The following is a 26,244-nucleotide window of genomic DNA, read 5'->3' as shown; positions in this document are numbered from 1 at the left end:
TGTGTGAATGTGTTTTGTATAGAGTGTGCACTATCTGCGGCACACAGAAATAGTGTGATGATCTATAATCCTTTGTCCGCACGGCTACAGTACGAGCTGCGTATTTGGATCAAAGCAGAGATTTGAAAGTGGATTTTCTCTGCCTTTGATGAGTGTTAAAAGGCACACTGAGCTGAGTGAGTCTGTAAGTGTGTGTTACTGATATGGTAAGATTTAATAAAGCCTTTCTCACACAGTACCACTGACTGAATTACCTGAGAACTACATTTATTCTATTTTTTTTAACTGCACTCAAAGTAACACTTCAACAAGTGGCAAACATGTGGCTTACTTTGGTGGGCACGCCAGGATCTAGGTAATTTACCACTACACAAATTCTTACATTTGTATATAAGGAGATACAAAGAGACATGCTAATTTATAGGTTCATAATTCTATTTTGGGTTACTACTAGAACAGGTTTTACATGCTTTAATGCTCAAGAAAAACATGAGTTCTCTCATCCTGTCCAATGCTGCAGCACTGAATTCTCCCTCTGTCTGAAATGCTCTGTTTTAGCTCTTGTCTCTTTAAGGACTCCTCACTGAATACCAAGGCTCCTTTTGATTGGTCAGTTCACACATGTCTGAGCCAGCACCAGCACTAACAACAACAGAGCAGCTGTGCTAAATGAACAGTCATGTGCCAAATTCGCTACGAGGCATTAATTATACCAAAGACATGGTAATGTAGTGTCATGCAACAAAATGTTCAGGATTTCAGGAGCAGTGTATTGTGTAGAAGAAAAGAGCTTCTGTTGGCACAGACTTCGACCGTTTTTACTTTCAAGTTCTTTGACATGCATAAGATCATCCATAAAACGAAGGTCTCATATAAAGTCACAAGTAGCTGCAGGTACAGAGATGTGATGTATACTGTAACTTTTGAATTAGTACTGTATATTAATGTAAAAAACGCTGTACCTTAAACTGCAATTTCAATAAAAAAGTCCATTAGAAAGCAGACTGTTGACACAGGCAGAGACAGCTCTATCATTGCGACACCATGATAAGCATCACAAAGTGTGTGCCGAGAAACGAGCACTTCGTTGCATAGCTGTGGTGGCTTCCAAGAGCAATTTTATGACACAAGATAAAATTGCCTCTAAAATGCAGGGTTCGTCCTGAAGGACTCATCCTCGACTGTTTTGTTTTGCACGTCATACTCTGGGTGGTGTGGTGTTTATGTGCGCAATTGCATGTAATCATTGGCGATGACATCAAGAAGGAAAGTCTTTTAGGGTTCTGTCCTTTTGTTCGCTGGCACGGTGTATCTAAATGCGTGCCTGAGATACAGAGATGCTCGAGAGGTGAACACAACCCTCCCAAACACACACACACACTGACCACTATTGGCTGGCAACCAGACACGCTAGCAGTGAGCACTTCAAACTGGCTCATAGAGGCAATTAAGCCACAAAGACAGAGGGCTCTCCTAAAGCCACTGCTTCCTGCTGCCACTGACCTACATCCCTCATTTTTTTCCTTCATCCATCCATCAGGTCATCTCTCTTTCTGTCCATTGTTTCTTCATCCATACTTCCATTCCCCATTCCCAGCATGTCTATCCCTCTATTTCTCATCAGCCTCTCCTGCTATGAGTTTGATGCCTTGCCAATGGGCAAGCACTGAGTTTAGTGAGCACTCTGTGTCTACCTCGCCCAGTAGGAACTGCTCCAGTAAAACATGCCAGTCTATTGTGGTGCTTTAATTATATTAGCTCAACCCACTCCACTGGCTGGACACACAACAGCAGGGAGGGGCTTTTAAAATGGTGTCCCCTCTATAAATTGATGATGGGAAGACTGAAAAGGGTTGGAGAGAAATTTCACAAACATACAATGTGTACAAGTCACCCCATAAAAGCCAAACTTGAGTGGGCTGAAACACATAAACACTCTTCAGTCAGGCCCAAATTGCCAAATAATTGTACAGTGAGGCCAACAAAATCACATTTACTAACACACAAACTATCTTCTAACACTTTTCCCCTTCTTTCTTTCCACACAGCTCCAGATTTAGAAATACCATAACTCGAAACTCTCACAATCCCAGGATTTCAGCAGAAAGAATAAATTAGTTGCTGAAATATGATCGCTGTTGTTTTCTATTTCTCTCACATGCACAAATGTGCACACACAACACAAAGAAACAGACACAAAGATAGAGAGTCTAAGCAATGTACTAATGTAGAGCGGGTCATGCTGAGGTCCCAGGCAGCAGCCCAGGGTTATGGGAAAGGGATGGGCCACTGCATCAGAACTAAGGAGAAATAGAAGAGAAGGACTGTGGGATGGAAAGAGGAAGGACTGAGAGATTTTTTGCAAAAATGCAAATGGAAAAGGTGAAAGGGTAGGTGCAAGATGAACGAAGTCTGTATTTCCATAAAACTTTTCATTATGTCTCTGATGTCAACTGTTCTCATGACTCCACCATTCCATCATGGCTGCCTTAAAGTCTACATTGTAAAAAAGAATGCACTTAACAGAATGAACTGATTTCTGCTGGTGTTTAGCTGCTGTGGAAAAAGTCCTTGGCCCAACATACACAGCACATACAGGCACGCAGAGAGAAATGTCCGTCCTCTGCATATAGTAATTAATTTATTGTCCCCTCCGCTAGAATTTCATTATCCAATTCCCTTGCATTTTCGAACCGAGCACCTCTGACCCGAGGGACCGACACAGAGAAGGCAGAGAAGAAAAAAAGAAAATACAATGAGCTGATGGGACCAGAAGAAGGAAAGAAGTGAGTGTTAGAGGTTTGCCCGGTGCAGCGCTCTCCGTGCTTCTCCCTGCAATAACAGAATGGATTCCAGATGTCAAAATGATAAACAAATGGATTGTCATAACCTTATAAATATGCAAGGCATTCAGAAGCACTCGCACTGCTGTATTGTCTGTGGTCCATCCCCTTGAGCTAATCCAAAACTTCAGAATCCTCCCCAAAGCATGAGTTATTGGTTTTCCACAGGACCTACACATGCATATATACATGCACTACACACTTACATGCACTATACGCACTCATGTTGAGAGCTCATCCTTTTCTTTTTCTCACTACAGCATACACTCTGTCTGTATATGGTGTGTAAATCAGATCAATCCAAGTAAATCCCAAAAGAGATTATGAGCTATAAAATGCAGATGAAGAGCCAAGACCATTTAAATCTTCTCCTAACACATGCACTGTGGAGTAAAAGTTAAGTTCAAACAGGAACTTATATATCTTGTCATGCCTGGGAATGCCAGGGGGAACTGGAAAATGTTTCTGGGAAGAGGGAGGTCCGGATTACTTGTTGCTGCTGCCACTGGATGGACGGATGGATGGATGTTTTTCTCACTTGTAAAGGTTCTATTTGCAAGCTGATTCTTGAGGTCTCATTCCCATGTTATACACTACCAGTTTAGAATGTAAGTGGCGACTCCTTCCTGGTTACAGTCTCCAGGTTTTAAAAGTACAGCTGAAGCACTTTTTTTTTAATTCCAAAACTTACAAAAGATCTGTATGAACACTGCACTTGCTTGACGATAGAACCATTTATTTGTAAATCCAACTGATGTTTATGGTTTTCTTTCATGGTTGATGCAGCAAACTTTCCTTTGTGAAACAGGATGCCGCATGAGCTTCATTTAGATTAAAAACACAACAGACAGCTGTGATTGGTTAACACAACATAATTTTTCAAACGTTCCAGGTCACAATTTATTCTTTAAACTATACTCTCCACTCAGCCTCTTTACTTTGTCACCTGCTCAGCACCTGATGTGCTGCTTCTAATAAAAAAAAATAATAATAATGGATAGATGTTCCTACACTTAGCTTTCTGGCCTTACCCTAGGGTTACCCCTGCTCAGTTAGTTCACTTTGAATTGCCAACACAATTATACTGGCTCTGGTTTTGTCTGGGAGGAATTTAACAATAAGCTGTTGTCTAATGAAACCATCACTGAGGTTACCTCCCCATGTGTTTAAAGCTAATCAAAGTTTTTATGATACCATAACATGCCTATAGCCTGCAGCGTTGTTTCACAACCTGCAGACACTATCTACTACACCAAGTGTGTGTGTGTCAGGCAAAGGCAAGAGAAAAAATGATGGTATTTATCATAATTAAAGTGAAGAGAGACGACAATAAATTATTACAGTTTGTGATAAGACTGTTACAATAGATGCACAGTAACTAGCTAATCTAAATAAAGAATGTGGTAATTTTGGTTGATCTTATCTTTCCGGAAAAGATGGTGCAAAGTATTCACACATGTGATGCTGTAAATGTTCGGAGATGTTTGAACACATGCCAACACGCACTTTTGGTTGTAAGTACAACTGCTTGCCCCCCGCTCGCCCCTCTGTCATCAGATGCTGAATAAAGAGAGGAAGGGAATTTCAATCCCCGATGCCTTTGATGTGCTTTGAAGTATTACAGCATACAAGAGTGTGTTGTGTGTGTGTGTGTGTGTGTGTTTTCACATGTTGGTGTGGGCCGAGCACGGTATGATTATGTCTGAATGAATAACCCCTCCAGCTGTTGAACAACATATGGATCCCGTGTGGATTGATATGTGAGTGTGAATGTGTGTTTATGTGTCTGTGACCAGAAAGCCCTCAAAGGCTTTATGTGCCCGCCACACAGGAAGTCAGTCTGTGACATGGACTAACACCATAGAAGCTTAGCATGTCCAGTTTGGACCATGCTTCTTGTGTCTTCTTCATCTTTATGTCATTTCTCATCTTTACTACTCACTATCTGCCCTTCTCTCATCTCCTTTGCTGCTCTCGTGCAACTTTCCCAGGCATGGTGTGGGCAGTGGTGGTAGTAGTGGCAGTGATGTCCAAGCCTTTTCCCATGCAGCCTCATAGGAGGGTCTTTGTTTCCCCTCCAGGCTTTGGGGGTCCCCACGGCAGGGCTGTGCCCCACTCCACTGACTCCACAATGGGTCTTTATGCTGCCAAGCCCCCCTCCCCCACATCACTCCATCATGCCTCCCTCCTCAGGGGCACAGAGAGGCACAAGGGGCACCACGGCATCAAAACGCCAACCCTTTTCATGCCCTGTCCCGTCCCTCTCTCTCTCTAGTACATGCCAACAGAGTCAGATACAGTGAGTGAGGTTTGCTGAATAGCCACAGGCTGTTGTGAACAGTTTATGGGTGGTGCCAAATATTTCGGTGGGGTACTGTTTTCTTATTCAACCCAAGCACACTTGACACCACAAGCAAAGACCCAGCTCTCACCAGGGATTGTGTGATAACACACTGATACAACCCATTAGCACTGTTGTTGAAAAAAGAAGTGCCCTTGGTGGTAAAAGTGACACACAAGAACTGGCTTTTACCACAGACAAAGAAGCCGAATCTCGACAAGATCAGAGATTTGATCTGTTTTGGGTGCTGAATGACTGCCTCACTTTGTGTTTACTCACTCATATGCTCCTGATCATGGACCTGGCACACACAAACATTGGCTGCCTACTGTAATTTGTGTGCTGACACACTGTCATAGGCCTTGATGAATGGGTGGTCTGCTTCATATCTCTCAGTCACTGGCAGATCCTCGTCTTTTAAGAGGAGCAGGAGAGTATGGGCGGATGTGAGAAGAGAAGAGAAGAGAAGAGAAGAGAAGAGAAGAGAAGAGAAGAGAAGAGAAGAGAAGAGAAGAGAAGAGAAGAGAAGAGATGCAAACTAAAACAATGATGAGATCTTGGAAGCTAACATTTTATCAGCTAACTAAAGCGTAACTAACTTGTGAAATTCTCAAACAAAATGCTTCTGCCAACCACTGAGGATAACAAAAGGGTCTGTTTGGAATCTGACACATCTGTTCATGTCCCTAATGTCTTCCCAGCTACTCATATAAAGCATAATGTATGGCTTAATCCAAGCAAAACAGACAGGGGCCAAAGGATCTGACAACATTCATAGGAGTGCAACGTGGGGGAAAAGGCATCCCCTGGACGTCTGTTTTCCTCTCTCAAGGCCAATACTGACAGTGCCAAAAGCTGAGGGTGCCATGGTAATGGGAACCAGTTTAGGGCCACAGCAGAAGGAGAGCATAACCTTGTCATAATTGTGGACTGAGTTTTGAGAGAGTCTAAGAAACAGATCCAGCAGGGGGAATCAGTTACAGACGTTCACTGGCTCAGTAATCTGCATCATTTCTCTGTTCTTCTTATGCTGACTGAGAAAGCACATAACCACACACACACATAGACAGAGAGAGAGAGAGAGAGAGAGAGAGAGAGAGAGAGAGAGTAAGTACTTCAGTCTCTGAGAGATGCACCAAAAACCATAAGCAGGAAAAGGGATCCAGTGCCACACCTATAAATCAGCACAAAATAAAAACCTCATATGAAAGAGAAGGATCCAATAAAGCAGACAGACAGAGAAAGGCACAGATAACAACTCATTAGCTGACTCTCAGACAAAGGAGAGAAGCACGTCACAACTATTTGTTCTCTGCCTGCATTCACTCAATGTGGCAATGGATCTAATGACTTCCTTATTTCCACATTGATTAACAACAGCCAGCCACACTGACTCACAGAATGACTTATGCTACACAAGCCTACACACAAATGTGCAGCGGGTCGTCTCAGATCTGAAAGTATTCAAAAACCAATTCATCTCAAAGCAAGGTGTTAGAGCTATTACTTTGTTATCAGGTGAAACTGGATGACCTATTTGGAAAAGGATGCACATGCCAGCATCTACTGTAGTGTCACTTGGAGAAAATGAAAGTTTTATCTTCAGACTCTGACAGTGCTGCCAAGAAAATGTGTTTATGCAACAACTGGCTTCAGCATAGTCGTGTAACAAGATACAAAAGGTTGGCTAATCATGAGCAACTCTCACAGCAGCACAAGACTAAACACCAAAATTAAATGATGTACGCTGCTCTTACTAAATCTGAGACGAACAATTGATTTTGGGGTGTATGCATCTGTCAAGGGGTCAGCTGAAGGGAATCTTACATTTTCAGAAAGAAAAATACCATCTAGTTGTGTTCACAGCGGTGTAAAACAAAAATTTCAGATTTGAGGGTGTATCTCTTACCTCTCCACCACACTGTCTCCACTCCAGCAGTGGGAGTCATCCACTACATTATCTCCTTCACACAGCATTTCTGGTAAAGCTGCAAAGAAAGACTTGTAGCGCTGCAGGTACAACAAGAACTCCCTATGGAGAAGCAGACAAATTAGGGAAGAGCATATTATCATACAGTGATTTTAACACATTCAACACATCCTTCTAAATCAACAGCTGTGTCAGAAAACATTCAGCTGAATTATGCATTACGTGATTGTGGCTGCATTTTTGGTGCGGTTGGTGGACACACTTGGTTGGTTGGTGCAACACCACTGAAGAAAGACAAACACTGTCTGCAATCCATTCAACAATGCACACATGCGAAAAATACATGTGATTGTATTGATGGTGAATGATAATGAGTGATTCAGACCACTTTGCTGAGTCAGCACATTTTTCTCAATCAGGTCATGCGGCGAAGAGCTTGCTTCATCAGATCCGCGAACACGTCATCGATAAAGACGCTGTCGTCTTGAGCAAAACAATGGCATGGTATTTTGATAGGGCACACATTGCTACCAGCAAAGTGGCTGGCGAAAAACAGTGGGGGTCATGAGAGGTTATGTGCTGAGTCATATAGTGTCAGAAATCATTGTTAAAGAACAACAGATGATATGAATACAGATGACTTTGTAAGATGCATCCTAAAAACAAACATAATCACCGTTAAGCAACTTGAAATGTCAAAGGTGTCACAAATTTAGCTGTCATTGCTAGACAAAGTGTGTGAGGAGAAATAAGAGGCTTGTGTTCATGCTTACCTAGAGAGTGTTCTCAGACTATGTTTATTGTTCTTGGAGGGTTTCAGGGGGAACGAGCTGGGAATGATGGGAGTTGAAGTCCAGGGAAATTGTTGCAAGCAAATAGGATGCGGGGATGTGAAAAGGGGGGATGAGAGAAAGAAAAAGGAAACAAAAGGATGACACGACAAGACACGAGGGGAGGAGGGAGAAAAGACAGTCAGTTGACCCTGGAAGAGAGTGATTATTCATGCACATGCAGAGGCTGACCACACCACATATAAATCAATAACCATTTCTCCCAACACCACACCGACAATTAAAACAGATACTGGTTTTTAATGTATTTGTTAAGTTGGAAAACAAACACACAAGCAAACATCTGAACATGTGCGAATGGTTAAATATTCAAAGGAATGCCAAAGAAAGTTCTGCTGAGCTTCTCAATTCATACTTTTTCCCCCTTTAAAACGAAACATAAATGTTGCTTTACTCTATCATGTTTCATATTTTTCAGCAATAGACTGTTCCCTCTGTACTGCAGTGGGTGCTGCCATGTCTCTGAAGTGGTCAGCGCTCACATGTGCTTTGGTCAGAGTTGGCAGCAGGCAGGGAGCTGGATTGTGTTGCCATGAATGGCGGTGGCAGTGCCAGGCCAGACCTGTCAGCTAGGCTGGCATCAATGCAGTGATTCATGGTTTGGGACAAGGTCAGGCAGGCAATGCTGCGAGTGTGTGTTTTGTGTGCGTGTTTCTGTGTGTGAGATGCTATTTAAGCTGAGGCCTGCTGGTGTGCAGAGTTGGTGGTATGGCCGTCTGGGTAAACAGGAAATTGTCGATCCGTCAAGATTAATCTTACCCACGCTCCCCCTCTCCTGGCACAGCGCTGCCAGCTGCTGTGGGCATGGGATGGCTGCCTCAGAGGCCAGGTGGAGGGCATGGACTCATTTACTATGTGTGAGTGGGTGTGTTTTGTGTCCAACATACCATATGAATGAAGAAAGAGGTGATGGCAGCTGGTAACAGATATTGTCCAACAGCAGGATATGTCATATTGCCCAGTTTTAATTTTATTTAGATTTCCATCTAGCTGACCATAAATCAGTGTAATTAATTAACAATCACAAAAAGCAGCAGCTGAATAGTTGCCAGAAATAAAACAGTGTTTTTTTTCGTTTCTTTTTTTTTTCCCAAAAGGCAGCAGTAAACCTCACAGTTACCTCCTCATGTGGGCTAACTGCCCCGGCCACTGCTCTGGTAGAGGCTCGGAGGATGCAGCAGATGGATGAGGAGAAGATGAGGTCACGGTAGAGGTTGTGACCTCTGAGCTGGTGGGTTGCATGCTTGTCGGTTCCCCAGTAGTCAGGCCACACACCTTGTCCACCTGTGGCGAAGGACAGAGTAAACACACACACACCTGTTAAGATAGGAAAACATTAAACAGCATGGGTGGAGCTGCAGGGCAACTTCCATAAACTGCCAATTGGCACCTGCACAGTTAAAAGCATATAAACCCAAATAGGTTATTCAAAGTGAACACTTTTCTTTGATTTAGTTGCCATCAATTTTAAATGTCGAATTCCTACGTTCAGTTGAATTATTGCGGGGTGACGAGAGGTGAAAAGAATTATGGAGCAGAGAAGTTCAGAATAACGGACAACATGGGAAAACGGTGGGCGTGAAAGGGAGGGACGTGATGAAAGAACATGGTGTGATGAGTGAGTTACTGCGAGGAGGGCTGACAGTAAATGTAGAACATTCCACTACCTCATGGAGGTGAATGCACGTGTGCACAGTTGGCAACGATGGTGAATATCTCCAGCAGGCTATTAAAGCCAGCACGGGAGAGGAGGAGACAGCGCAGTCAGGAGAACGAAGGGGCGTGTGATTCAAACCCAGGGGTAAAATCGATGACAACTCATTGGCTTAAAAGCCTCTGGCCAGTGTTATTAAGTGGCCCTCAATTAGCCAGAGAGACAGACCGTAATGGCTCTTGCATGCTGGACTGAGTAACTCTAGTGATCAATGTATGCACACTGTTTCGTCCAGAGGGATGAGTCATGGTGTAAGGGCATCCAACGGGACTGTGAAATATTGAAAAGCACTACATATTCATGACTGATTTGGAAAAATGTGCCTTACAGTAAGAAGGAACAAGAATGATTTAATTGAGGGAGGGTTGCCTACTCACTTTTAGAATTGTTTTCATACATACATTAAAGTACACTGCGACTTTTCCCACAAAGATGGATGAATATGCTGCTTCCTGGGATAATGCTTTAATTCCATCAGGGTCAACCATGTGGTGGGCTTTTGCTTGGTCCTCCACATGGGTTCATACCTCACTGGGAGAATTTCATTATTGCAGCGTTATGTCTTGCTAATTTTGTTTTTTACTCATCTGGTCATTTTTCCTTGATTTTTGTGCTTCTACTACAGCAAAATAGGCTACATAGCTAGTCTTGGCAGTCTGCAAAAGGTATTTTATTTAAGGAAAAAAAAAAAAGATGACCAATGCTATTTTAATGTCTGACTTCCGGCCTGGCTCTGTGCAACTCAACATGGCTTTCCTCTTAAATAGATTACACACAGATTTTTTAATGGAGCGATCAGCTTCAGCCCAAACACAACGGATCTGTACCCAGTGCTATCAAGCTGTAAGAATACTCTTTTATCATATCCTTTACTGTTTTGAATTAGGAACCAATGATGTTTATTTTGAAATAGCTCTTTGAGTTAAAGCAATTTTCACATGTTTTGTAAATACTCACAGAGGCGTACAATAAACAAGGGATCAGAAATTGGACATTAATCCTGCGGATCTGCTCCAGATGTCCCTACCAGTAAAAACATGACAGCAATTGTGCAAACAGTTCTCATCCTGTCAGACACACTGCCACTGAAATGCAAGTGTTTAGAATTGCATGTGCAGGGCCAAAAACAAAGGAATGCACAAACAAATACATAAACTTTAACATTTGGGAAGGAACTGGCGAGCATCTGTGTTTAAATGGTTGGTTGAAGAGGTGTGTCCACATGCTGGAAAGAGTTTAGAAGTCTGAAGGCAGCTGAAATATGTGTTAATGGTCACAAAACAGTGTCTTGCCAGCCTGCTAATAATACACTTTCCCTCCAGGGTGAGACACATCCATCATCTCATGTGCCTAAATAGAGTTTAAATGGAGGTTTTCACATAACAATCAGCTATTCTTGAGCTGAGGGGTTGTCACTGGCTCAGTGGAATGAATCCAAGAGATGCTTTCTAACAGCATAACTAACTACCTTAACATCTTTCCTCCAATTGCACTGTTTGCACTTCACTCTGGCCTTACTTTCCTACTGCAACCTAACGACACTCTGGTCTTAAATCCTCTGGTGAGGCAGACGTTGGGCACGGGGATGGCCGTTTTATTGCATTAACCTTAACTCCCTCTGGACCAATAAAACATGCTCACATGTGGTAGAGCAGCTCACAGCCGCACATGCACTTGCAAACATGCCACACACACACACACATCACACTGTGGCGGCGAGAAAAGATAGAACATAGCAACTGTTTTAGGCATGTAGCCTTACAACACAATGAGCCAAATGCTCTTCACTTGTGGACTGCAGACAGTTACTGTTTAATTCATTTGCATACCGCCTGCACAACATGATGTGTTCATTATTAGAGCAATTGGAAAATTTCAAACCTTTAAAGCTGAACATTTGATGAAACAAGGTTTGTCAGATTGAAATATCTGAGAAAGGGTAATGCTAAACAAGGATAATCTAAAATTATAGTTAGGGTTAGGGCTACTTTATATTTTGTTGATTATCTTAGTGCTTCCAACATTGCTCAGAGAGCAGCAGCGAGTACACTAGTGTTTGTCACAACAAATCGAATGACTTAGTAAAGCACTGTTAATTCCAAGAAGCAGTAAAACTATAAATGTCAAGGCTCATTCATTTTACCATGCAAACTTGCCTCACCCTGTTTATAAACTACTCGTATAAGTACTTGCAGTACTTAGCCAATATGGCAGATGTGGCTGAAGAGAACCACATGCTTCTTCCTTATTTAGCAAAAAAAAAAAACTTTCGATCAAATACATTCCAGAGATTCAAAAACACATATTTCTGACAACATACAGTCCTATGACATCATGTCCAGACTGCAGTGTTTGGGAGGTCCACAGCACTGTGAAAGAGGGATAGAGAGAGAGAGAGAGAGAGAGAGAGAGAGCTTGTGTGTGTGTGTGTCTGCGTGTGTGTGTGTGCGAGAGAAAGTGGTCAAGCTGTGCAAGTGGTAGGTTTGCATAGGACTGACCAGAACCAAGTCTTTCTTTAATTCTTGATGCTCTTTCTGCTATCCTCTATCCTATATATAAATATATCTATATATGTATATACAATTGTCAAAAATGCATTGAAAAATTGATGATGCCAATAGTTTAAAAGAGCAGGGGAAAAGGTATGCTGCTGTAGACGTTTATTGCTACGAAGGGGCAGCCTTGTAACTCCCAAAGGTTTAACATGAAGTTTAACTTTTTAAATTCGCTTCATGAGACCAACCGCTATAAATTCAATTCAGCACTTGAAAGTCTACCAAGAAGCTCTGAGCTACAGGTTATCCTTTCTCAGTGGGGGTGATAAATGGAGGATTAAGACAGGATCTAATCCTGTCATTGTGAACTTTTCAAAGAGGCAGACTAAAGTTTTAAAATCTGGTGCCATTTCTCACCTGCCTTTGTGTGACATCCTGCTATTCTCTGAGACAAAAATGTAAACATCCCAGTAAAATATGAACATCGAGAGGAGGTCAGTCACAGTTCTGTTTGCATTACCCCCTTATTCTTAGTGCCAAACCACCGAGAAGAGGTTCAAAAAGTCACCACTTCTGAAGAGGCCAGAAGAGACTGCAGAAAGGCCTGCGTTCTAAAACAAAAACGCTGACACAAATCTAATCTGGATCTAACCAAGCACACAACAGAGTAAACAGAATACAAAGTCACCATAGGGAAAATGAACAGTATCCTCTTTATGGATCCTCTTGAGAAATGGAGACATGATGGGTTGACCCTTGTGTCCACATATTCCTGAGGGCCAATCAGACAACAGGCTGCATAATGACACAGGCTAGAGGACAGCCATAAATCAATTATCTCTTGACCTGATGATGGCATGAGAATGGGAGTCCCATTTGGGAACAGCAGGAGTACTTGCTTTTGTATGTGTATGTCGGTGTGAACACCTGTTTGTCCTTGTTATACCTTCACAATTTCAGCTATTTTGTGAAGCATTCCTTATATGATTGCCTAAGGACAGACACTGACGGAGGGGGCAGATTGGCGGGATGCATGTTGGCCACACAGGAAGACTTTAGAGAAACACAAGACATGTTTTCTATGTGCATTAAGCCACCCAGTGAAATTTGATTTCTACAGCTGAAGGCACGATTAATGAGTGTGAATGTGTATTACCAGTTAGAGTTTACTGTGTTGTTTACTTGTGTCAACAGAACTAGTCCAGGCATCTACTTTAAAGATGACACAGCTAACTTAGTGTTAACCTGCAGCTCCCCTTTAAGACATCCCGTTTGCACAAACACCATTTCTACTGGAGTTGGAGATGTTGGGTTTATTTTAATTATTCTTTTAAACAGAGATCTTTTTTTAATTTGTTTGGGAACAGAGTTCACTCATGGGGGAAAACTGAATTGAACAGATCTGAGAGCATTGCCAGAGATACTTTATTGATTTGTTTTGGAAGAGGGTTTACTCAGGACAGATCTGATGACCCTGTAACATCCTGAATTTTCTTTTCTATCTTCCTGACAGGTGGATTTTTTTGCTAAACTCTGTTGATCTGGATGTAACAGTGAATTTGGAGGATCCCTACTTACAAAAGGTACTTACCAGTGTATGTATGTATGTATGCTCCTTTGGCAAATATCATCACAAGGCAGGCTAGTGTAAGAAGAGAACAGCAATACAATCAACTTCAAGCTAGCCAAGCCCAGGGCCATCCCTCCTCTCGGGGAGTATTGGCTTACAGATAGCAGCGGTGGTCTTGTCTTCCCAGTTTATTTATCAAGGGATTACCCAGTAAAGCCAAGGGAACTTTCTCAGCCCCTCTCACCCCGAGCGGAGAGCACTGTGGGATGAAGAGGGTTTGCTCAGTCGGTAAAGACCCCCCTTCACCACTTTTACATAATTTGTGTGCCAAACGTGCAAACGTGTATATACACACACAGTCGGACCGCTTCATGCCACTGACTGTTTAACTGCATGAACAGTACCATATATGTCAAGTTTAGCAAAGTGAACAGCAGCTAAGTGCAATTTCTAGTAGAGCTCAGAAGGTCTTACCATTTGCAACAACAGTACACCAATCTTGCCACTGCAGTAGTTGGCAGAGTGTATTGAAATCATTTTTATTCTTTTTTAGAAACAGTCATATACAGAGATTGTATCATATCAAGCATCCACGACCTTAGCTAACACAATATCCACCTTTCAGCCAAACTTTCTGGACTGTATTAATTTATCCCGGTATATCATAGACCTGAATGGCCTAAATGGGACATCAGCTTAGAGAGCTACAAATGACTTGCTCTGTGCCATTAGCTTTACGATCTGATATTAACCTCAGGAATTTATTCATTTGTGTACTTTTGTGCACATGGCATGCATATGCACTGTGCATACATTTTAAGACTTTACAATAGCTAGAAGCTCTGCAATGAAGAACTGCACATTGTCTCTGTTTTCATTCATGTCCATGCAAATGACTCATGGGACTGCTGCTTACATCCATTATCCAAACCACAGCCACATCATCTCAAGATATCGGACATTCTTAACCCATTTTTTCTTGTAACCATGAAGTATGCACGAAACCAGTAAAACATAGAAAAGAGAATAATATTCCGGTAAGTGACAGTAAAACATAACTGTCATATCCTGCTAATTGGGTTTAAATACATGATGTGGTGAAACTGTGTAAGATAGGGTGAGGGTTATGCACAGTAACCAACTGCCAGAATAAAATAATGAGAGCAAGAGCAAAAGCAATTAGCTTTATTTGGTATTTACCTCATTGTGGTTACTAAATAAAGGAAAAGAAAAATGCAATCAGTAGCCAAGTAGTGGAATGAGAAGGAAGAGAGAAATTGCCGGGCCACTGGTTCATAGAATGGTGGGCTCTCTAGTCTACCGCACAGGAAGATCCTCGTTACTTTGGGAGCATGGTTGTTTATGATGTTTTCTCCAAAGAAAACCCAGGCATCAATTTGATTTCAAATGACTGAGAGTTTTTGCCGTCTGGCATCACGATAATTGTGTTTAAACAAGTAACAATTTCCATCCCTAATTGCAACACATGAAAATAGAAAAGGAGGGCCAGCTACTTGTGCAGGGTTTCCACGTCTATTTTTCACAGACTGCATTTTTCATCATTTTTAACAAGAGGAAATCAACATCTTACTGTTTCAAGTGCAGTATGTGGAACTCTTCTTTCAGGTACATCTGTTTTTGTACCATCCAAATTACCAAAAAAAGACATGATTACATGAGTTGTTGAGGATCAACGCTGGATCGTATGTGAAGCAGTTTATTATCACAATATACCTCCATCCAAGAAAAACATAAACATATGTAAAGCAACAATCCAGCCAAACAGAAAATTGTTTCCCCTTTATTTATGCATTAGGTGACTACTTGAATTTCGCAGGACTAGCAATGTTGTGGTGGAGGCCTTGAGGTTATTGAAGCAAGCTTGAGACTGGAAAGTTGCCAGTTCAAACCCAGGACCATCTGGGAAATACTGGGTGAGGTTAAGGGAATAAGGAAGTCTCTCTCCTCCCTCGACAACACTGTTAGGCTGTGTTTTAACCACACAAGGAGACAGATGGAGACTTTAAGGTGTTGAGTTTAATCAGACCATTATGGCCTCAAATAGCGGTCAAGCCAGGACTAGGACAGTACAATTTCATTTTCTATCTATGGAACATAGAGAAAGCAGCATTTCAGAGTAAAGGACAGTATTAAAAACATGGGTGGCCATGCTTACTCAAAAGGTGTTTGTATGGGATTTTTTTTTTTTTTATGCAGTCAAGTTAAGAACAATTTCATTGGTCAGTCCCAGAACTATGCTCTAGGAACATTTAGTCCTAACGTTATAGAATCAACCACCAATCTTATGTCTTATGAAGATGCAAAAACCTCTATTATCAGTTGTGGCAGGACAAGGATAAAAAACATGGTTGGTAGTGAGTGATGGAAAACAAGTGAGACTGCGAGCTTAAAAGACTGACTTGATAGATATAGACATGTTGATACAACTAGTAAGTGTCATTTGTTAATGTTAAGATGAGGCTGAGCTAATGCCCTCTTAAATTATTTTCACATGTGAAGTTACACTTCAGTTCTTATGAGCAGAAAAGATTAAAGCTGGTGACTATCAGAGTGGTTGGTTATTAATGAAAAACTGCTACAAAGACAAATTCATGATAGATTTTAAATTAATGAATACAAAAGAAAAAAACACCAACAATGTATATGTTTTCTGGAGATAATAATGTGCTGTAGCTTTGTGCCAAATGCTAAAATAGTCTTCAGTCTATTTCAGTGTAGAAACATTCAGCATATATAACACCCCCCAAACCACTCTTGAGCTAATTGTGACAGCTCTCCATTTGGCCTCTCCCAGAAAGCCTTGAGTGAGGGAGTAGAGATGATTTGCAACACCCACATCTCTTCCTGCCAATTCTTCATCGCCATCTTTTTAGGTCGCTCTTCATTCTTTCTAAATCAATTTGTCTCCATCTTTCTCTTTAGTCCTCACTCCCCTCTGTCAATCAGCCCCCCCTCGCCAACTTTTTCCCTCTCTCTTATCCGAATGATGTCAGTGTTAATTAAAGAGAGACTCGGTCCCTCGTATATCACAGAGAAAAGTCCTTGAGATTCCAATCAGCAAAGAGAACATTGAGTTTCTCTCTCCACACTGACGCTTGTTTACCCTGATTAAATCAGTCACAGATGATCTAAAAATGAGAGGCTCTCCTTTTGCTGAGTAAATATGGGTGTTACTTTGGAGTTTGTTGACAACATTCGTCCATCTTTGTAAACAAATTTACGAGAATTACAGACACAGTATGTGGCAAGATGTCTCCGAGGATTCAAGTGGTGTTACACCACAGAGATGGAGGGCAGCAAAAGGAGACGGAGGAAGGTCAAGTGGGTTCATCTCGTCTGTGTCTGCGATATGGTGGAACATATGCTCACGAGCAACGAAAATAATCTTGCGGATAGAAACTTCCACGTGTCCATTTGAAGCCTTCCGATGAACCAGCCTTTGCCACTAAAATCATAACACAGATGCAGTGGGCATTCCCGTTGACTTCACATCACCAGCTGCATGACAGCATCACACCAGCTAGTTCAAGATCAAACCTACAGTCTGAGGCTTTTAGGTTTAAATGAACATCTGTGACATTGAAGCCTTTGCCAAACGAGTTTGCACAATGCTGATTAAGCCTATCGCTGCCAGATAAATCTTTCTGTACTTTGGCATACAGAGTTTTTAAATCTGTAGTCTGTGATGACTTTTCCACTTTGGTCCACCTGAAGTAATACATTTTACATCAGCTAGCAAAGAGTTGAAGGAAGGGGGCAACTGTAGTGACAGAGTGGGCTACAGCAAATAGGAAAACTGGATAATTGCATCATGGACTGGTAATGACAACTGGATGACGCATTGGAAACAGGATCGAGTAGCGCACAAAACCCAAAAAGTTTGACGTACAGGTACCAAGTGCCAGGATCTTCCGCATTGCATCCGTACTGCAGGTTAAAAGGTGCTCAAACACCAGGTGAGTTTGGAGTATAAAGACACACACAGGAATGGTATGGAGTATTTAGAGGGTAAGATAAGATGGGGAGGAAACATGGAGGAGTTAGAAGTAGGGCTTACAAAAGGGTACAAAGGCCATGAGGCTAGGGGTGCTGACGCCATGGATTGAGACACCCGGTCAGAACAAGAACAACACGGTCTGTTTTGCCAGGATATTGTGTCGTGGTGATATCTAATGTGAAGTGTGGTTGACCACATTTAATCTAAAGGCACAATTATCAAGAACCAAATGTCAAAGAGGATCTGATCAGCAATCCCACAGACTGTTTTTCTCCTCTCTGAAAACGTTGCAGTGTGATATTAAAACAGTTTAGAGTGGACAGAAGCAATATAACATAATGAGGAATCTTGATTTACTAGATAATGAACAAGGTGGAGGCACAAGCTCTGCAGTATGTCATGGTGTTTTCTCTGTTACAGTTTAAATGTATTGCCCAAATCAAATTAAGACTCTGATGGGTCCAGTGACAGGATGAAATGAGTGCAGCGAAGACCAAAGGATAAGAGCCTTGTTGCTGATTATTATTAAAATTGAAAACAATAACTTGTGCGCCTGTCAACCCTTTATTTTCTTGTCATCTCTCTCTGCTGTCATTTCTTCATTTGTGTGAAACAGTCCATCTCAGCAGCAGGCGTCAGACTCGGAGGGAAAGCCCCACATCATTTAGTTTCCCTTCTGTGAACATTTCATCAACTTATAATCAACTGCATATCTGAAAAATTACATGATTTCGGAAATTATATGATTCCACTATTCCGAGACATGGGTCACAGAGAAAAATAATATACTGCGGACCACTGCTTTATGATTAAGGCCAAATGTAATGGCCTAGCTATCAATCAAATGGTAATTGCTGACTGTTACAACTGCATTATTCATATAGGGGAGAAGAAATGCAGGGTTTTTTTTTGGTTTTTTTTGTTTTTTTTGTGGTATTGAGGGCTGCTGCGTATTATCAGTAGCAAGCAAACATTACAAGAAGGAGGAGGAAAGCAGAAAAAGATGTGCGAGGGTGGCTGAGGAGAAGAGAGGCTGCACCCACCATCATTAGCTAATGGACTGCTGAGTAAGTCAGTCAGTCAGCCTGAAGCGGAGACATAGTGCCAAAGGCACATACAACTTAGAAAGATGGGTTAAGCTTATAGGATGGCCAGCAGTGCATTTTGCGTCAGCTACCATTCTGCTAACAGTCTTAAATATTAGACACAGAAACTGTAATGTAAAGGCCTGAGGCTGTGTAGCTAATCCTTTTATATTAGGTGACCTCCCGAAGTATTCTATGCAGTAGTCAGAGACAGTGTCTCTCACAAAGTTTGAAAATCTTCCTTGTATAAGTTTCAAGTTTGTTTTCAGCATACAGTAATATCTATTTTCTTCTGCATCATTTTCAATTTCTTTGTCTTGGATATGCATTTATTTAAAGGGAAACAGAGAAACTGTCCAAGTTTGATAAAATCATCTGTTATTGTAATATCATATCATAACAGGAATGCATTTTGTGATATATCAAAGCCATTGAAATTATATTCAAAAAGTTATTCTGTTCATTGACTTGCTGTGTTACCCAAGGCAGCCTGATACATACTGTGCAACAATATGGGAAAATATCTGACGGTATTGCCCAATCCTTTACTGAAACCATGAAGATACAGGAGTACAGAGAATGGGGCAGGGAAAGTAAAACAAGAGTGATAATTTTGTTTTCACACCAATGATATTCCTTTATTTTATTATGTATACAGTAAAAGAAATAGCGCTTGCAATGTAAGCCACTGCAGTCTGTTGAGGTGCCACCGTGGTGAATGGAAACCTTCCAGTCATCCCACTGGCCCTTGTTTCCATTATCTAAAGGCCCAGGCTGCTATTATCATTCCTCCATAAGACTGTAATGAGAAGCTGGGGTAAAACCAACAAGCGGATAAGGTAGACCTGCATATAAACTGCTCTAATCTGGACAACTGGTACTATTTTCTCATAGGGAGACTGTAAAGCTCTCAGTGAATGAGTGAGTGAGTGGATGAAGGTGTGATGAATACATGCTTCTGGGTGTTGAGATTTATCTCACAGACTACTCATCTTTAACAAGAAGAAGATATAAAGTTCCCCTCCAGGTCATATGAGACATATTATTTTATGGTTGTGTCAATAAACAGGTTTTGTAGCCTCTGGAGTAAAAACCTCTAAGATGAACTCAACAGGGCAGCATTCAGAGGGAGAAAACCTCACTAAACATTGGAGCTACCATTTCCACTGGGGCCCAATAAGAGTAGCCACTTTTACTGGGTATTTTCCAATTTTCTCCTAATTGTGTCTACTCGACATAATCCAGTCCAAGGCTCCCCCAATATCCATAACCATAACCACTTCCCTCGACCCACGTTCACGCTCCATCTCAATAAGAGCAGGAATGTGTTAAAACACTGGCCCACATCACTATCAATAGCTGCCTTTCAGTCTCACGTGCCCCGCTAGTATTGTCACAGGGTGGGCTGCACATCTAGGTTTCTTACAGGACTTCTAAAACCTGATACCTGCACTCAGCGTGGCCATGAGTGTGCGTATGTACAGTATATGTGTTATGAGCCGGGTCCTACCCTATGACGTATTGCAACATATAGTGCAGACTCTGTGTAGTCTGTAGAGAGAGGGAGCGACCACAAAATGGTTTGGGATAACATCCCAGTGTAAAACCACACAGTCACAATAATTCCTTTAATAACAACTCCATATAATATTCTGACTAGGCAAGAAAACAGAGTTACTTCTTTGTGCTTGACTTCACACATACAGCATATGTTATAAAAATCAACAGCAGATTCAGCCAGGTATTTGCTCTTTATTTGCTTTGCAGTAAGACAGCAAGGATAATAGGTGTTTTTAAAATTGGGTGTACGTCTGGGAGGGGGGGTATGGAGAGTAAAGGTGAAAGTTGCTCCACTGAGACAGTAGTTGTGCACTGGAGACTTAATGGTTTTCCTTGACAGGCCACTGTGGCTTTATAAAAACATACTGCGTTTTTAAAAAGGCCATGGGTTCGAGGTAATACACGGCAATAGATCTATAGATAGTGCGTTATTGTGTGTGTCTGTGTAAGTGACTGAGTAAACTTAGGTGATCGTGTTTGCACTCTGGGTTGGGTGAATGTCTGCGTGAAGCAATGAGAGCACAGAAAATGGGAGCCACCAGTGTCTGACTGGAGGGGGTGGGGGGCACCTCCTTTATCAGCAACATTTCTCTGGGCCCTTTTTTCCAGCTGGCTGGGTCCAGTTTGTATGGCCTAGCTGGAACTCTTTCAATTCTGTCCCACTTGTCCTCGTGCTGGACTCCCTGCTCCAGGATTGCCTGCCACCCCATGAATACCAAGCAGGCATACACACACATACGTACAAACACACACGAAATACAATCTGGGTCTCTCTCTGCATAGTTGCATTAGATCAGTCTTTAAGCCTGCCAACCAACACCCCTCTGTCGGAGCGTGCATGTGTATATACAGTAAGTGTTGCATTTGGATGCATGTGTTTAATTTGAGTGTGTAATTTAGACCATTCAGGCTCTGCGATGTTCCTTTACAACTTTTAAAAGGACCACACCGGTGTTTTTTTATGTTATAGCCGATTAACTGCAAATTACTTGCATTTTATGTTACTGCCAACCGTTTTGCACTACAATTGCAATACATTAACAACATTAAACATCTTTTCCACCTTCCAGGTATACACTATGACTCCTTTTCTACAGGCAGTACAGAAATCTGCTTGCCAAAGATAATCTGTCACAGGGATCAAAGTTACTTTCTTGTTGCATGCTGATTGCTGCATTTTTACGCGGGAAATTCATGATCTGAGCTGCGATAAGAAAAATCTAAGATTTGGCTTGCAGTCACAAGCTTTGTTGTCAGCACACTATATACTGGATACATTAAATAAACTTAATTTTTTTTTTTTTTTAAATTTCTCTCCTCCACCACCTACTTGCACACGTCTTTCGTGTCAACACTTCAAAGATCATGCCGCATAGCTGCTGGGGTCTGTGACAGTGTAAGGAGGAGAATTAATCTGGCATTTCTGTGTATTGTCCAGTTAGTTTCTTCAGGTGTAGCCCAAACTCAATCAAAGTGACTCAGACCCCTACTAGACTAACAATAACATTGGTGCTGGCAATAAAGTGAAATCTGTCTTAACTAAGTGATGAAGTGAGAATCCATCCCTGGAGACAAAACAAATCAAATCAAAATCAAATGACCATGGATTCTGAATGTGGACATCACTTTAACATCGATTCCAAAAAACCGTTCCGCAAAATATTTAAAAACAATTACACGGCATGTTTCAGAAGATGTGTGGCCTTAACATACAGTATAAGGCACATAAACATTACAGCACAGTGTAGTACACAACTGTAAATAGTGTTTTCTGTAATAGATAAAATGATAATAAGGGATTACAACTACAAATTCATTAATGACATTACAGTAAGGCATTGCTTGTTTGTTTGCCAGGAGTTTGATGGAGGGATGATAGAGGAGGGATGAAGTGTGTGTCTGTGCATTCAGTGGAGACACTGATCTGGAGCTGATAGCTTTGTGTAGAGGTTTAAGTGGGAGGAGGCAGCTAGCGTCTGCCAAAGGAATGGAAATACAGCTAAATTGTTAAAGGGCTGAAACATGCAGAACTAACTGCTATGATCCTTTAAGTAACAGCGGCCAGCACACTTTCTCTTCACCAGGTCACCACAGTTATCACAGTGGAGGACTGCAACTATACAATAAGTCAAATGAAGCCGGAGTTTAATCCACTAACAGCTTGCACATTATGGCTTCTATAGTGTCGTCTTACAGTTCCAGCACAGTTCTGGGAACTGTTCCAGTATGGACTTGTCCACAAGTGGTCCCATTAAAGATATTAGGGAACAACTGTTCCCTACATAACCCTGTCGACATTTGAATCATTGTTCTTCCCTTCTCCGGTCTCACATTCAACACATCCACATCACAGAAAGCCATTGTCTAACTGAGTAACTCAAGGTGTCGACAGGACATGAATCATAAAAACTCATATCTGTAACCCATCACAGCCGAGACAGAGAGAGATGAGGATAAGAGAGACGCAGAATGGGAGAACAGTCTATTCCCACAAATCGGTGAAGTCAAGTACAGCCACCTACTCAGTAGAGATGGCCAGTAAAGGTGGTGGAGGCATGATGTTTGGAACTCTTCAGCTCATGCCCCCAGGACACACATTTATAAGTATTCTTATAGATTAATTTAAAACTATTGAATCTACTCACACTTCATCAACAACCCGAAATGTAGAGGATAGAGGGAAAAGCAATGGGGATTGAGATGCTAATGAGAATTAGTTATGATTTTCTTGAGTGTGTACATAAATCTCTTGTAAAGAAAGAGTCAGGTATTGTTTAAAATTAGAAGATTTATGAGAAGTATCAAATGAAAAACCTGATTTGAAATATCATTGACATGCAAACAGAACTACTAGTCATTGTATCACATCTGACCTGTCCAGGGTTCCCAAACCTTCCCAAAATCAAATTCAAGGACTTTTCAAAGACCTTTCAGGCTCCATTAACTTAAATTTGAGGACCCAATACAGCACAGTTTGGATGAGGATCAAGGTTAATTACTGCTATAAAACTGAGAATTTTTATAATGCGAACAAGAAGGGTTTATGGAAGTTCACAGACAGCAGTTAAACACAGAGAGGGACTTGAATGTGTGAACACTTCTCAGTTGTTCTGTGTTATAGTCATGACTAGAGACAGTGAAACATTGCCTATTTTCTTATATTTAGTTAAAAAAAAAAGAAAAAAGAAAAGAAAACTCCATTTTCTATTTTTGCACAAAACCTATTCAAGCTTTCCAAATGATCTGTGTCAGTTGTACACATTTCCTCGGCCTTGGTTCTTCGTCCTTAAACTTCATTAACTTTCAAGGATTTCAAGGAGCTGTGGGAACCCTGTTTGTCATATGTATGACTCTGGTGCAGGGTTATGTGTAAGATGAGGAAAGAATCAAAGACAATTGAGACAAAAGGCATGTGGTAGTACTCCCAGCATGCAAGTGTACCAAATCCCCATTTTATCCACACATTTTCATTACAGTCAATGAGGAATCAATAACATTCCCATACAGTCTGAACATAAAGAACAATGGTGATTTTTAGCTGCCTTTTCATTCTGTCAATCGAGATCTCCTCTAGCTCTAGCTCAGTGTGCATTTTTTTTGGAGAAGGCTGAACTCTTTGTTTTAGTATAAACATTATTTTTCTCTGAATAGCTCCAATACTGTGCCAACATTAATGCAGTGTGCAGGGTTCTTTGTTGCATCGGTGGAAAAAATAGCTCATAACCCATGAGCAGCCTGCAAAAGCTTTCCAATCAATACACTGAACTTTGCCAAGGTATACGTAGAACACAAAGATGTTAAACAAAAAGTTTGGAGGCTTTTGCATGTGCCATTAAAGCTGCTGCTGATGTAGTGTGTACTCACCGTGGCTGTGATGAGTGGACCATGGAGCTGTGCGTAGAGTAAGGCCTCGTTGACGTGCCCCCTGACCCCCAGCAGGGCTAGTTCCAGGCTATGGTGCCCAGCCATGGCGTGGGTTAGTTGCTCCAACAGGCTGGTATACCTCCTCCAAGGCTGATCCAGCTCAGACACGCTGGCCAAGCAGCCTCGCATTATATTCAGACAGTACCCTACACAGGGCTTGATCAGAGTATAGCCGCTGCAGTGGGAGCAGTACACCATCTTCACCAGGCCCTTCACACACTCTTTGCTTAAGCTGACATGTTCTGTGGCGTTCATCACCTCCAGACCCTCCTCCAGGGCCAGGCCCAGTTGTCGCCCAGCTCCCAGAGCCCCAGCCAGCTCTTGGGCCATGACGGCTGGATGAGGTCCAAAAGGGTTGACATCTTGCCTGATCATACGAAGACAGTCACCCATTTCATTTCCCATCATCATGCTGCCATCAATGCCTGGATTGATAAGCTTTGTGTAGACAAGTGGGAAGAGGTTGTTAAAAAATTGGTGAACTGTAGCCTCCACGGAGACGTTGGCCCCACGGAGGTAGAGGGAGAGCGAGGAGAAGAGTTGGTTAACATGGGGCAGTGCATGGCGGGATACAGATGTGTAGGTTCCCTCCAACATAGAACTCAGGTGACCCTGAGAGAAGGACAGAAGGTACTGGAACATATCTGCAGGGAGAGCAAAAAAGAAGCAGAGATAAGAGGTGGAAGTAAAAACAAGGGCATATGATATTTTATATGAGAAGAATACTGAAAATCATTGATGACATCATTTACAAGCTCTCCAGAAAATGGAAAAGGTATTCTAAATGTAATCTTGGATCCAAACCCTGGCTCCTAACCAGCTAAGCTTGTCTTGTGTGTATTGGGTAGAGAAACCAGTGTCAAGTTACTTTATAATGTGGTTGGATATCAATGTGAATGAAGTCATCACCCCAATAACTACGTCAGTAGTACAGACAGTCTGTCTCTCTCTATCTTGACAGACAGAGACAGAGAAACAGGGAGAGAAAGAGAGAGAACTGAGCAGTAATCCTGACATGAACAGCAACCGCAATCAGTTTGAATTTTCTGTGACATACTGTATATTCAGGATTCTACAGTGGTGTTTGACACACACACACGCACACACACACACACACACACACACACACACACACACACACACACACATACGAACAGTTGCGTCATCAAGTTCTTATGTCATTTCCTGGTGATAAAGTCAAGCTGTTAAACAATCAATGATGTCAGTGCAGCGGCCGATTAGCGCCAGTGAAGTGCCACTTCTTGCAAAGCAAGGTACAGTTAGAGAGCAGATGTACGTAGCGTGACGCTTTAAAAAAAAAAAGAAAAAACAGCTTGACTCTCTCCCTTGTTCCTTTATTTCACCCTTTTCTTTAATATGCCCCATCTCTATTTCAGTGCTCACTGACATTGTTTACTGTTGAACAATTGTGCAAAAATGTAAATATTACATACTATGTACGTACTGTGTGTGAGTGTGTGTGTGTGTGTGTGTGTTGCGGGTGTGTGTTTGTGTATGCGTGTCCTGGACACAACACTCTCCTCTGGGGTGTGATGTCAGCTTAAAAGCATGCCAGGACATGAAGGAGCAGTAGCAACTGTACAGAAATTGAGACAGGGAAAGGAGGGTGCCAACATACCCACACCCCCACCACTATACCATACACAGACACGTGTATACATATATATATACATACACACACACACACACACACACACACACACACACACAATACACACATACGTTTTAAAAAAAAACAACTAATAAGGCCACAGTTAAAAACAATTCTGCATATGGTACTGACTGCTATCCAAATGTTACTAATCAATAGTAAGTACCGTCAGTTAAAGTTTTTAAAAATATGTTTGCTTGATTTAAGCACGCTCATTAATAAGAATACCTTTCAAATAATG

At 41.7% G+C, this 26,244-nt stretch overlaps 1 protein-coding gene across 10 annotated transcripts in view; it reads right to left on the bottom strand.

Moving 5' to 3' along the window:
* The window catches only part of gpc5c (glypican 5c), a 105,268-nt gene that overhangs the window by 51,782 nt on the left and 27,242 nt on the right, over window positions 1-26,244 (bottom strand). For 9 of the 10 annotated variants that reach the window (XR_005072070.1, XM_037083392.1, XM_037083394.1 and 6 more), the window contains 4 exons: window positions 24,272-24,975; window positions 9,086-9,249; window positions 7,888-7,944; window positions 7,094-7,216 (listed from right to left, as the gene is read on the bottom strand). Coding sequence is in view for 9 of the 10 variants with exons in the window: in XM_037083392.1 (XP_036939287.1) it covers window positions 7,094-7,216; window positions 7,888-7,944; window positions 9,086-9,249; window positions 24,272-24,975 (1,048 nt within the window). In the remaining variant the exon portion in view is untranslated. The remainder of the gene's footprint in view (window positions 1-7,093; window positions 7,217-7,887; window positions 7,945-9,085; window positions 9,250-24,271; window positions 24,976-26,244) is intronic. The other variant, XM_037083391.1, reaches the window with a different exon arrangement.

The sequence above is a fragment of the Acanthopagrus latus genome, chromosome 21 (assembly GCF_904848185.1).
Source record: "Acanthopagrus latus isolate v.2019 chromosome 21, fAcaLat1.1, whole genome shotgun sequence".
In the NCBI taxonomy this organism is placed as follows: domain Eukaryota; kingdom Metazoa; phylum Chordata; class Actinopteri; order Spariformes; family Sparidae; genus Acanthopagrus; species Acanthopagrus latus.
Note: the sequence above shows the minus strand (reverse complement) of the source record. Positions and strands in the feature narration are given on the sequence as shown.